The following is a 14,119-nucleotide window of genomic DNA, read 5'->3' as shown; positions in this document are numbered from 1 at the left end:
GAATTGCAGTTGTTGACTTGTACAGTCACAAGCAAGTCCGGAGACTGATAATGCCGATAATTTAGCCTTCTTTCTCGCAAAATAGGCATGCAGGCGGAAATGGCGTACTAACGCATGCCCGCACGTGTTCAGGTAATGTAACGCATGAGAAAATTACACTTTTCACAACTGTGCTACAATAAATTTAAATTTGGAATGGCGGGGTTTCTCGAAGCTTCCTATCGACTTAGGACGTGCAAGTTTATGTGGCACCACAACTAAATATCTGACTCCATCGCGTGCATCTATATTCTCTCTTGCAACCCATTACCTAACCCGGATAGGCAATCATTCACCTCCACCTCAATGAAAAGCATGTAGATAAATCTGTTCAAGGAGAAAGTGGCATACGGTGGCATGATTTCCCCGAAAGCAAATCCTGCAGCATCTGGTGAAAGCGCATTGCTGTTCTGGTTCCTTTGCTGTGGTTTTCTAAAGGCGCCGGAAGTTACGTTCCTCTACGCTTGCTGGTCATATTCATTTCTGCACGTGTTAGTGTTCTTTGGCGCCATTTTTCAGCCGTGTGTAGGAGCATTCTTCTCTACTCACGCCGGGCCTCAAGGGCTTATTGGCTGATGTGCTAAAGGCATAGGCTTCGTGCGTGCGCGTAAGAAAAAGCTCCACGTCGAAGTATTAATTATAGAGAATGTAGGTATGTGGCCGTTAATGTAGCCCTGAAGCTCTAGAAGGGTTATTTCTCTTTTCGATATCTAAGGGCGCTATGCGTCTCCCTGGTAATGGTAGTGTATTTATTATACAACCTATTGAATTGATCTGTGTCGGTGAGGGTTTTTACCTGTGCAACCTGAGGCACTTCACGAGCAATAATGGTGACATTGCGAATAGCGCGATCTGTTTGTTATTGCTTAAACGACAAATGATACTGTGACAGAGATTACAAAAATCAAGAACTTTCAGGAGCTTCTAGAACATCATTGATGTTCCTTGAAAACGCGTCTTCATGGCGTGATACTTTCACCTCTCCTGTGGATTATTTACAATTATTAGGCTCTTTCATCTTCCTATATTAGGAAGTCGTGAGTGCAGGCGAAACGTTTGTGGAGCGGCACATCGGTTTGTAGTGTATTTTTTTCATTTCATTTCATTTATTTAGCTTAAAGACCCCACGAGGGCGTATTACATAAGGAGTGGGTGTACATAAATAAGCAATAAAACACTCAAAAATGCGATAACAGGTACTCAGTCACTTTGGCAGAAAAAGATGATTGAGAAGTGATAGTGACGATATTGTGAGGAAGGCCGTTCCAGTCTTTGGCTGCACGAGGAAAGAGAGAGAGAGAGAGAAATACGTTTATTCAGTCATAAAAAAATAGAAAATTGTACATGTATGAAAAGGCAACCCCAGTGGTCTTTCCGGTGAGGTGCCTAGATTAAGTTAATGGTTTCGCTTCTTATAAGGTAGGTGAGCAAGCTGTCATATATAGCTTTGCGGTGTTGAGGGGTCCCTCTAGGAAGGATCCAGTCATTGAGAGTGGCGACTGAGCTCTGCAGCCCAGCAAGGCAGATTCTTCGCAGTGATGACAGGCCAGGACATGTCCATAGCAAGTGGTGTGCTGTGGCTGGCGCACCCGTGGTGCAAGTTCCGCAGGTGGGGTCAAGCGACTTGTCAATGTATTGGGCTGTGAACGCAGGCGTGACTGCCGTGCCGGTGCGTAGACGGCGGAGTGCCACGCGTTCCCGGCGTGGAAGCCCAGGAGGGAGGGGGTCATGGCCTTCGGGCAGAAGCGCTTGTAGAGCAAGCTTTCTATGCTGTCGGAGCTGCAGGTGAGCATCGACAGCGTCGACATCTTCTGCCGATCGAGCTGTGACGGAAACGGGGCAAGGAGAATAGGGGGTGGGTAAATATGCTCCCCGCATACGAGGAAAGAAAGATGCTAAAAATTGACAGTTCTCACACGTGTACGAGAAACTTGCAGTTGGTGACCAGTGCGACGAGATATATATGCGGGTGGGGTGATGTAAGGAGCACTATTAAGTGAAGAATAGAAAAACTTGTGGAATAGACAAAGTGTTGCTACGCGTCGGCGGAGATTCACAACTCAGATTCCATTTTGAGGGCGGTAACACTGACTTCGTGAGAATAAGATGAGTGAATGAATCTGGCGGCACGATATTGTACTGCTTAAAGGTCATCTGCGAGGCATACTTGATGCGGGGACCATATGGATGACGCAAACTCTACTTTCGAACGGATAAGTTCTTTATAGGCCAGTAATTTAACGTGTTTGGGCGCGTGACGAAGATGACGTTTCAGAAAACCGAGAACTCTATTTGCCGATGATATGGTTGTATAGGTTCTTTAGCAATTGCGTACGGGAATGTAACGGGACACTTTTGGTGGGTGATGGAAAGCAGTTTACATTTGGTCGGGTTAAGGGTGATTAGCCAGCGGTCGACCATTCCAGGACATGGTCTAGATCATGCTGAAGTTTTTCGGCGTCGCAGTGGTTAGAAACTGATCGGTTATTACGAAATCGTCTGCGAACATTCGGATTTGGCAAGATAAATGTTGAGGCAAGTCGTTGATATATATTAGAGATAAGAGAGGGCCGAGAACAGTACACCGGATGTTACAGGAACAGGGTCAGAAGTATGGTTATTAATAAGAACGGATTGAGATCGGTTAAGTAAGAACTCCTCGATCCAAACCAAAACTTTGCGGTCCATGTTTAACAGTGTTAGTTTTAATAGGAATCGTTGATGGGACACTTTAGCAAACGCTTTAGCGCAATCTAAGAAAATGGCGTCAGTTTGCATGTTGGCGTCGAGGTTGACACGCAAGTCATGAATGAAAATGGCCAGTTGTGTCTTGCATGAGAATCACTTTCGAAAACCATGCTGGGATGGATGAAAAAAAAATTATTTTTATCGAGCAGTGCCATGATATGGGAACGAATGACATGCTCAATGATGTTGCACGGGACACTTGCTAATGTTATGGGGCGGTACTTTAGTGGGGAATCTTTTTTACCAGATTTTGATGGGAGAGTGGCTGCTTTATTACTTTGCTGTGGCATCTTGAGCCTTAGTAAGTGGTACATGTTATGGTCTGGCTGACGAACACAAATCTATAGCTTTTTTGGTATCTTCCAGCTATGTATATTTCTATTTTTGCAGAGGTTATGTTCTTATTCTAAAACTTAGATAACACGGCGTAATTTTTGTGCCGGTGCGTAGTCTGAGGCGTGAAAGTTTTGCGATTAGTTTCGCAGACTCATGCAGCACGATGTTGAAAAGTGCAGAAGATGTGAGCCCTTGCGACCATCCAGCTCTGATTTACAAACGAAGTCAACTAGTGTTGCCATGCGGTTTTGTTGGTAGGTGATCTTGGAATGCAGACAACGAGCATAGTAGGCACATGAACATATATTCATAGCGCCGTGTCTATGTGTTCATCTGCGTCCCAGTGTCCTCGTCGGTATGCGCTAAACAAGTCTACCAATCTGAGTTAGGGTTCTAGGGATTGAAGTTTGTCTATTTGTATTACGGTGTGTTTTTGAGGTTGTGCTGAACGGAGCAGGTTGGCGCATGTTGAATAGAATCGAAGAGCGTTGGAGACGGGATATATAATGTCGACGACAGGCACAGCGCTGACATGGTTATCATCAGCGCTGTACCTATCGTCCACACTATAAGCACCGTGTTTTGAGCTCCTCTATTTGTTTGACCGGCACGCTCAGCATTTAGGAATCAGTGTATGTGCCTCAACGAGTGACAGCCGGCGTGTGTATATGCACAGATAGGAAGTATTACTACGTGTGAGATATTATACAAGGATTTTTGAAGCCGCTGAGTGAAGCATACTGCGTAGGTATGTGATGTCTAAGGATCATGTGAGCAGGCCAAAGCACACATATGTTTGCTGGGTGCCACTCGATCTAGTCTTGCAAGGAGCATCTTCTCAGTAGTTTTCTGATAGCACGTTCTAAAAAAATTGAATAAAAATTACCTTTTGGGTTTTTGGTTATCCTGACTTACGTATGAAATGACGATGGCACATTTGGTTGTTTAAGCTACGTGCTCTATTGAGATGGTCTCGCTTATGTTCTCTATGGTAATTTGTTGACATTCTATGAGATCACTTTTCATCTAGGCGTATGTGGTAACTTCGCGATCTGCCACTGTGCTATGAAGGAATTTATTTTTGTGCGCATTATTCTGATATCTGCTGGTGCCCACGCTTTGTAACTCTCTGGTAATAGGCACAACGATTCAGCATGTAGCGCGTCTTTCATCGGGGGATGACCTATTCGCCTATGAGTTATTCTATCTTGGTTACCTAGCATTCCACAAGCCTTCTTTCATACGTCATCCCATATGTGTGCTGTAAAGGTAGCGCCAAGAATATATCGGTGGCGTTAAATCATCTCCTGCAATTGTCGGTCATGTTTGATTTTATCTTATGTGGGATATAGCTCAACGCTCGACTTCTCTCCGCTTGCAGGCCCTCTTCTGCATGGGACGTGTGTCCGGCTTCGTGTCGGCGTCCCAGTTTTCGCAGCTGGACGAGAAACAGTTCCGCGAGTGCCCCATTGCCGACCCTCGGAGCACTGTGCTTGTTGTGTGCTACACGTCGGGAACCACGGGGATGCCGAAGGCCGCGGAAATTACGCACTACAACTACGTCGCCTGCTTCTACACGACGAGGTAAGACACGTAGCCATATTCACAGGTGACCAATTAATAAAATGGAGAAGTCCGCAGCTACTAAACAAGACGACAGCGGCTCCATTCTTTAACGCCAGCACAAAATAGGATAAGAAAGAAAAGTGCAAAAGCACAGCTCAGTGCATTGCAAGACACCATGGGGTTTTACTGGCCAAATCCACCATCTCATTATGAGGCCCGCCGTAGTGGGGGGCTCCAGAATAATTTGGACCACCTGGGGTGCTTTGACTTTCACAAAAAATTTAAGTAGACGGGTGTATTCTGCATTTCGCCCCTATCGAACTGCGGCCTTCGTGGCGGGGATTTCATCCCGCGACCTCGTTCTAAGCAGCCCAACACCATAATCACTAAACACCCACGCGGGTTCAGTGCATTGCAGAGACGTGCATCAAAACCACCGACCCAACCACTTTCGAGCAAGAGCTGTGATGATAGAAGTATTTATATTCAGCAAGCACTTGTGCTCTTCAATACAATTTATTTCGGACCTTCCGTCACGTCGAATGGACCTACTGAGCTTTCGCTCAATTGGTCCACTCGGCGAATAAACAATTAATACCAGAAAAAAAAAACAATAAATAAGAATTTCCGTTACAAAATAAAGCTCCAGGATGCCAATGGTGTAATCAGGATGCTAACCAGCTATATAGCGTTTCTTTCGATGGGCAACTAAGTTAAGAGCGGTGTTCTGAAACGTAAACAACCCACCCGGCCAATGAACTGCGGGTGAGTTCACATGAAGGCTGTTCTCACGAAAATTGAGAAAAAAAGACATACGCTATACTGTGAACCACAACATTAGTCATCACTGACATTATTGAGTGTATGATCTTGAATCGTTGCTGTATTAAATATTGTGAGACGACGCCCGGGATGAAGGCAGAGCTCTTCTATTGTCACACAGCGCGAGACAGCCCACGAACACCAACCCGACAAAATGATGATGATTATGAGGATGGGTATATACACATGAAGACGATGACGAACTGTACAGTTAGCGCTCACACTAACTTCCCCCCTCACGAAAGCGGCCGGCAAGGCAGCGAGTCAGAAACGGTCGGAACGCCGAAGATACGGCTTCAGGCGAGAGATGTGAACAATTTCAGTGCTGCGGCAGATGTTCGTTTAAGCACGGTATATGGGCCGCGATACCTGTGAAGAAATTTTTCATAGAGCCCTGGCACTCGAACAGGTGTCCACAGGAGCACTTCGTCGCCTGGGCGGAACGAAATGACACGACGGGTCGCATCACAACGGACTTTCCTCTTGTCCTGAATGGTCGCGGTGTGGGCGCGCGCAATATCGCGGCAGTGGGCGACGCACGCGGCGAACTCCTCTGGTAGAGATGTGGATGGAACAGAAGGCGTAGAGAAAAAGCTGGTGTCCATAACAAAAGACGGTGCACGGCCGTACACGAGGAAAAATGGGCTGTAGTTTGTTGTGCGTTGAACGGCAGTATTATATGCAAACGTGACGAAAGGAAGTATAGTGTCCCAGTTTGTGTGGTCGGGTTTCACATACATGGAGATCATGTCGGACAGAGTTCGATGGAAACGCTCGGTAAGACCGTTGGTCTGGGGATGGTATGCAGAGGTGGACTTATGAATGGTGTTTGAGGCTTGCAGGACTTCAGCAAGAACATGAGAAAGAAATGTCTTGCCACGGTCACTTAGAAGAACACGAGGCGCACCGTGGCGCAAGATAATGGCTTGCAGAACAAACTCGGCGACCTCAGAGGCCGCACCAGAAGGAAGAGCTGCCGTCTCAGCGTAGCGAGTGAGATGGTCCAAGGCGGTGACAATCCAGCGGTCACCCGCGGGTGTAAGCGGAAGGGGTCCGTATAAGTCGATGCCCACGAATTCAAAGGGAACGGACGGGCACGGCAATGGTTGTAAAGGGCCGGCGGGAAGAGAGGTCGAACGTTTTCGATGTTGGCATGACGCACACGAACTGATGTACTTGGCAACACTAGTAACAGGCCAGGCCAGAAACAGCGAGTCTTAATGCGGTCGTAGGTTTTATGAAATCCTAAGTGGCCAGCCGTTGCGTCGTCGTGAAAAGCTTGTAAAATTTGCAGTCGAAGTGAGCGAGGGACGACTGGGACCCATCGGAGACCGGTAGGGTGGTAAACTTGTCGCAATAATGAGCCATTATGAAGTTTAAACCGTGCCAGTTGTCGTCTTAAGCGGCTGTTGGGAGGACGGGATAAGCCAGTGAGCCGGTCGATAATTGTGCGGCAGTACGTATCTGCCCGTTGCAGGGAGGCGAGGTCTTCTGAGGACAGAATGTCGACCGAGGTCACGAACCGTACCGGGGCCATGGTTGTGGTCGGTTGGCTGGGCGGTGCCGAACGGAGGGAAGGTGAGACAGGGGCATGTGGCGACAGCAGGCACCGAGACAAAGCGTCAGCATCGTTATGTTGCCTGCCAGACCTGTATGTGACAGTGTAGTCGTACTCCTGCAAACGCAGAACCCAACGGCCGAGGCGTCCGGACAAATTCTTCAGGGAGGACAACCAACACAGAGCATGGTGGTTAGTCACAATTGTGAATTGGCGGCCATATAAATAGGGGCGAAACTTTTGTATGGACCATACGATGGCGAGGCATTCTTGTTCGGTGATAGTATAGTTTCGCTCAGCAGGAGAAGGAGTACGACTCGCGTAGGCCACGACTTGCTCGTCAGACGCGTGGTTCCGCTGCAGCAGGACGGCGCCTATTCCATGCCCACTTGCGTCAGTGTGGAGGATAGTAGAGGCTGTGGGATCAAAGTGACGAAGCACTGGTCCTGATGTGAGGCATCGCTTGAGGGTCTGAAAGGCGGCTTCACATTCATCCGTACAGGTAAAGGGTATGGTCGTGGTCAGGAGTTTATGAAGAGGAGCTGCGATAGTCGCGAAGCCACGGACAAAGCGGCGGAAGTACGACGCTAATCCGAGAAAGCTGCGAAGGTCTTTAGGTGTGGTTGGTGTTCGGAAATGCTGTACAGCAGCGACCTTGTCGGGATCTGGCTCAATGCCGTGCTTGCTGACCACGTGACCTAATACTTTGATACTGCGGCTCGCAAATCGACACTTCTTAGTATTGAGCTGGAGACCGGCATGGGCTAGACACGTGAGAACATCGTCTAAACGTTCTAGGTGCTGGGAGAAGCTGGACGAAAAGATGACAATGTCGTCCAGGTAACATAGGCAGGCTTTCCATTTGAGGCCGCGTAGTACGGTGTCGATAATTCGTTCAAATGTGGCTGGCGCATTGCACAGACCAAAAGGCATTACGTTAAATTCGAAAAGGCCATCAGGTGTTGCAAACGCCGTCTTCTCTTTGTCGGGTTCATGCATCGGGATCTCCCAATATCCAGAACGCAAGTCAAGGCTCGAAAAGTATTCGGCACCTTGTAAGGTATCCAAAGCATCGTCAATACGGGGCATGGGATATACGTCCTTATGGGTAATGTTGTTTAGTGCTCTACAATCAACGCAAAAGTGTACCGAACCGTCCTTTTTTTAACTAGGACAACAGGAGACGACCAAGGGCTTGCTGAAGGCCTTATAACGCTCCGTGCGAGCATGTCGTTGACTTGGTCTTCTATAACTTTCCGTTTAGCAGACGAGACACGGCAACGGCGGCGACGAATGACGCGGGATCCGTCGGTTTCGATGTGATGAGCGGCCACGGTTGTTTTACCCAAGCCATCCGAACACACGTCAAGGCAAGGTTGGTGTTTCCTTAAGATGGTCAGCAAGGCATCAGTCTGAGTTGGGCTCAGATCTGAACTCACAGTGGCCCGGAGAGCACTGGGTGAACCGTCCGTGGGCGTACACTCGGCGAAGGAGGAAACAGGCGAAGCAGTGACGACACATAGTGGGGCTGCGTCGATGAGCATGGCAACAGTGGACCCTTCCGGCAGCAGAAGTGGCTCTGACGTCGTGTTGTAGGCGGTCAGACTGGCGCAGCCGCGTGAGAAACGCACTAGACAAGAAGCGATGGCGATTCCCCGAAAAATGCAGCGCTGAGAAGGGGAAACCACTGCGTCGCCATCGATATTTTCGCTAGATCTAATGGTGAGAATGCGGGCTTGGCCGGGTGGAAGAACAAAATCTGCCGCTGTGACAAGGTGGGGCGGCGAGGAATCGACAGCGTCACAGAGCTCGGTGTCCGTAATATTTATAAGTGGTTGTCCGCACGAAATGACAGTAGATGCAGCTGACAAGAAATCCCAGCCTAAGATTATCGGATGAGCGCACGACGGAAGCACAATAAACTGAATATGATGGCGAATTCCGTCGCTGAGGACACGAGCAGTACACTATCCGGTAGGGTAAATCGGACTGTCATTGGCGCCACGTAAGACCGGACCAACATACGGAGTTTGCACTTTTCGCAGACGGAAGCATAGTGCGCGATGAATAACAGAAATTGCGGCACCAGTGTCAATAAGAGCATCGACAGAAACACCTTCCACACGAACAGCGAGTAAATTAGTCGGGCGAGCAGGAGGAATTGGGACAGTTCGCAAACAAGCAGTTTCTCCAAAAACTGCAGCGTCTAGTTTTCCGGATGGTTGTCGAAAGAAGTGGAGGCAGGACGCAGGGGCGATGAAGTACGGCGGAACGGAGACGGGGAACGACGACGGGGTGAGAGAGAAGACCGGGACATGTTTTGGGACCACGGAGGTGAGGGCGAGCGACGTGACGAGGATATATAGGGTCCTGGAACGTAGGCATCCGATCTGGGCACATAGTCTCTCTCATAGGCGGAATAGTCACGTCGTTCATCATGCTGGCGCCGGCGGCAGAAACTAGAGATGTGACCACGTATGCCACAGTAGAAACATACTGGGCGGGAAGGACGCCTTGTAGAGTCGTATGGTTGCACGGGGGCCTTCGCTGCCATCGAGGCCAGGTGGTCGCAGACAACGGTCGCAGGTGCAGATGGAAGTGGGACCGCAGGCCGCGAAGCAATCTTGGCGTAAGAAGGTGCACAAACAGGCGCAGGGGGCCGGGCATGTGTGACAGTTGGCATGGATGCCAGTTCTTTGATGATCTCACGCAAATTGGGAGGAGGAGCGCGCAGAGACGCAATGGCGGTGTTGGCTGGACGGACTTCATGGCCGTGAAGCTCCTCTCGGACAATGATGCGGATGAGTGCTCGCAACTCATCGTTGTCGGTAAGTATAGCGTCGCAGGAGGCGCGTGGAAGACGAAAGGCGCAGATCGTGGCAAGGCGTTGGCATGTCGTGACGATATCAGTAACTGAAGTGGGGCTCTGGACTACAAGAGCGTTAAAGTCAATGGAGTTGATGCCCTTCGGGATATGGCGGATACGTTCCCCTTCGGGCATGTCACTCTGAGCGCGACGGCAGAGAGCCAGAACGTCTTCAATGTAAGACGTATAGGATTCGTCGGCTCCCTGGATGCGGGTAGCGAGCTTCTGTTTCGCTACTTCGGAGCACTGTCATGTACAAAAGACTTATGTGCGCGTGTCTGGTGCGGCGGACGATCCGTGACCGTCAAAGAAGAAAAAGAATGGCGGGATTCGGCGCGTGCTCGCCTGACACGGCACCTCGGCCAACAGCGAATCACGAAGACACACGATTGCTGGAAGAGGGAGCAGAAGAAGAAGAGAAGGAAGGCAACGTTCGAAAAGAAGGCCGGTGTGCGGAGTGGTCGAGGCAAGGTTGTCGGGCTCTGGGTCCGAACCTCAAGACCTCAAGAGCACCCGTCGGAGAAGTGAGGCTGTCTGACTGTGGGTCCGAGTCTCAAAGACTTCAGGAGGGCCGGGCGGAGAAGCGAAGCTGTCGGGCTGCGGGCCCGAGTTTCATAACTTCAGCGACGATCCGGCCTCTGTTCTACCTCCAGCCTTTGGTGTCCGTGGGTCCTGCAGTGACATGGTGCTGAAGGCAAGCCCTACCTACTTTCCTCCTGTGACTTCTTGGCCGAGCTGCGGACGATCGTCAAGACGCAAGTAGTGTCTCATCGTCTTATACTCACGCGACCGACGCACTACATCTGACGCCGTCACAACGCCGCCCCGTACAGCGCTGCACCGACGCTACCAAGTAATTGTGACCGGTCACGAACTTTAATTACTGTTATATATATAATTATTTATTGTGAGAGAACATTTAAAAGTGCATGAACTTTTATATTAATCTTAGTACCTTGGTTAGTTAGTTTGTGTGTGACAGTTTGTGTTAATTATATGTTCATGTCTTGTTAACAATCGGCTTCGTTGTTTCTTTTCCCCACTGCGAATTAGTCTCAGTGGTGGCCACAATAATTCGAACCGTGCAAGTACAAATACATTCCCGGGTAAACAACCCTTCGTTGACCTAGGAAGATCAAATCATCACAAATTGGCGTCCGCGCGACAGGACGAAGCCGGTTGTTCACAGTTGCTTTAGCGACAAGTGAATATGAGTTTGGCAGAATTTATTACGTTGGGTGAGCGCTTGGGGCTGCAGGGCGCGGAGCTGAGAAATTGGGCGGACGAGCAACTCACCAAAGCTCGGGAGGAAGATGCGAAGGCGCGTGAGGAACGGGCAGCGGAAAGAGAGGCGACCAAACAGCGCCTTGAGCTAGAAGAAAAGAATTTGCAGTTGCGTCTGAGGCTCGCTGAGGTGGGAGAAAGCAGTGGGAGTGGGAATGGTGCAAGTCACACGAACCAAGCAGAAGTCTTGGCCCCCATCAATCCACATAATCTGATCCCCATGTTCAATGATTCTCGAGATGACCTCGACGCATATTTAAAGCGCTTTGAACATGTAGCCACGGGACAGGGCTGGCCAAAAGAAAAGTGGGCCACCGCTCTCAGCTTGTGCCTCGGTGGGGAAGCACTGAAAGTGTTTGGTCGTTTATCGCCCGAAGACTCCCTAGATTATAACAAAGCAAAACTAGCATTGTTAAAACGATTTCGTTTTACTGCTGAAGGTTATCGAGAGAGATTTCGGAAAAGTAAACCGCAGGATGGAGAAACCGGCAAGCAGTATGCTACTCGGCTGTTCAGCTATTTCGACCGTTGGGTGGAGATGGCAAACCAAGGGAAGACGTTCAATGCGGTTCGAGACTTAATCGTCGCAGAACAATTCTTAAGCAACTGCCATAGTCGTTTGGCGCTTTTTCTTCGTGAGAGAAACTGCAAGACCGTGGATGAGGCCTCGGAAGCGGCTGATCACTATTTGGAGGCACAGAGGCAGCATAATTTGCTGGTGTTCAAGGAGAGGCTAGAACAAAATCCTGGCAAAGAAACGAATGAGAAACCAGGTGTGAAGTCTCAAGTCCGTTGCTTCATATGTGATAAGATAGGACACAAGACATCAGATTGCCGTGTGAAGACAAAACAGCCATATTGTGAATATTGCCGCAGATATGGACACGATGTGCAATCATGCAGACGAAATGAACCAGGTGCCAAAGGCTCATCAGCATGCTGCATACTACCTCCCGACCAGCAAAAAGATGCACGGGAATGCTTTGAACGTAGCACCAAGCAGCAAGATGAGACATTTTCTAATGCTTTGGGAGTCTGCTCTAGCAAGTCTTTTGACATGCCGGTGTTGAAAGGAGAGCTTTTTGGACAGACCGTTTGGGTTCTGCGAGACACAGGAAGCAATAGTATAGTCGTACGACGAGATCTTGTACCGGACGCAGCAATGATAGGCACTGAGTCTATCATACTACTGGCTGATGGTAGCTCTACTAACGTTCCGGAAGCGGAAGTCAACATTTCATCACCGTACTTCTCCGGTGTTACGGTCGCAAAGTGCATGGAGAGACCATTGTATGATGTGATCATTGGTAACGTTCCTGGAGCACGCCAACCCACGGAGCCAGATCCCAATTGGAAAGCATCCTCGTTTACTTCTGTAGCAAGTAAATCACGCAAGATGAGCACTACGAAAGAAGACAGTGGTTCTCTGCAGGTTATAGTGGGTGCCAAGATCTCGAAACCATGTTCCCCGGTGGGCGTTAGAGATTTACAATTGTCAAGAGAAATGTTTCGGACAAAGCAGCAGGAAGACACAACACTTCAAGTTTGTAGAAGCAAAATCGGGAAAAATATTCCGGGAAAAGGTACAACCGCCCATTCGTTCTACCTGGATGAAGGTGTGTTGTACAGATGCTATCAAATATGCCCAGGAAAAATAATCGATCAAGCAGTGGTACCGAAATGCCTACGCCTCGAAGTCCTTAATATGGCACATGACAACTCCTTGTCTGGGCATCAAGGCATACGGAAAACCACGGAACGGGTCCTTGGATCATTTTATTGGCCCGGCGTCCAAGAGGACGTTAAAAGATTTGTGAGATCGTGCGATGTATGTCAAAGAACCTTCCCAAAAGGTAGAGTGGGCAAGGCTCCACTGGGACGAATGCCGCTTATAGATACCCCATTCGAACGGGTAGCGGTAGATATCATCGGTCCCTTGACTCCAACATCGAGTAAGGGCAAGCGATATATACTCACTCTTGTGGACTTTGCAACTCGCTTCCCGGACGCCATCCCTTTACCTTCTATTGACTCAGCAACTGTAGTCGAAGGGTTGGTTGAGATGTTCTCAAGGATCGGTTTCCCACACGAGATCCTTTGTGACCAGGCATCTTGTTTTACATCAGAGTTGATGAAAGAAATCAATGATTTACTCGCCATCAAGCATCTCAGTTCAACGCCTTATCATCCAATGTGTAATGGAATGGTGGAGCGCTTCAACGGAACCCTTAAGATGATGCTGCGGAAACTATGCCAAGAAAAACCAAAAGCCTGGGATCGATATCTTGCTCCTCTTCTTTTTGCGTACCGTGAGGTGCCACAAACCAGCCTCGGTTTTTCGCCATTTGAATTGATATACGGACGACAAGTACGAGGACCCTTGGCCATACTCAAGGATCTCTGGACAAGAGACAGGCTCAAGGAAGATGTTAAGACGACATATGCATATGTCTTCGACCTCAGAAACCGACTAGAAGAGACTTTGAAGTTAGCTCACCAGAACTTGTGCAAAGCTCAGAAGACTCAAAAGGGGTACTACGACCGAAACAGTTGTCGCCGACAGCTGAAGATAGGAGATCATGCACTCGTACTCCTCCCAACCAGTGATAACAAACTCATGATGCAATGGAAGGGACCATTTGTAGTCACTGGAAAGAAAAACAACTTTGACTACTGGTTGGACGTAGGCCATACCACTAAATTATTCCACATCAACATGCTGAAGCGGTATGAAGAGCGCCAACCACTAGCTAGGTTCCAAACTTCCTCGTTTATAGTGATTGACGAACCAGAAAATGAAGCCCCTTACCACGCTTTAAAGCTGAAGCAGGTGGGGGTATCAAAGGCATTCCTCAGAAAAGGTTGGAGCTGATTATTTAAGTAGGTCAGGATCAGCTATT

At 48.9% G+C, this 14,119-nt stretch overlaps 1 protein-coding gene across 1 annotated transcript in view; it reads left to right on the top strand.

Moving 5' to 3' along the window:
• The window catches only part of LOC119449056 (uncharacterized), a 102,482-nt gene that overhangs the window by 65,501 nt on the left and 22,862 nt on the right, over positions 1–14,119 (top strand). The window contains exon 5 of the mRNA XM_037712248.2: positions 4,505–4,707. Coding sequence (XP_037568176.1) covers positions 4,505–4,707 — 203 coding nt within the window. The remainder of the gene's footprint in view (positions 1–4,504; positions 4,708–14,119) is intronic.

Source organism: Dermacentor silvarum, chromosome 4, assembly GCF_013339745.2.
Source record: "Dermacentor silvarum isolate Dsil-2018 chromosome 4, BIME_Dsil_1.4, whole genome shotgun sequence".
Taxonomy (NCBI): Eukaryota; Metazoa; Arthropoda; class Arachnida; order Ixodida; family Ixodidae; genus Dermacentor; species Dermacentor silvarum.
The sequence above is the reverse complement of the archived record's forward strand: the minus strand, read 5'-3'. Positions and strand labels throughout refer to the sequence as shown.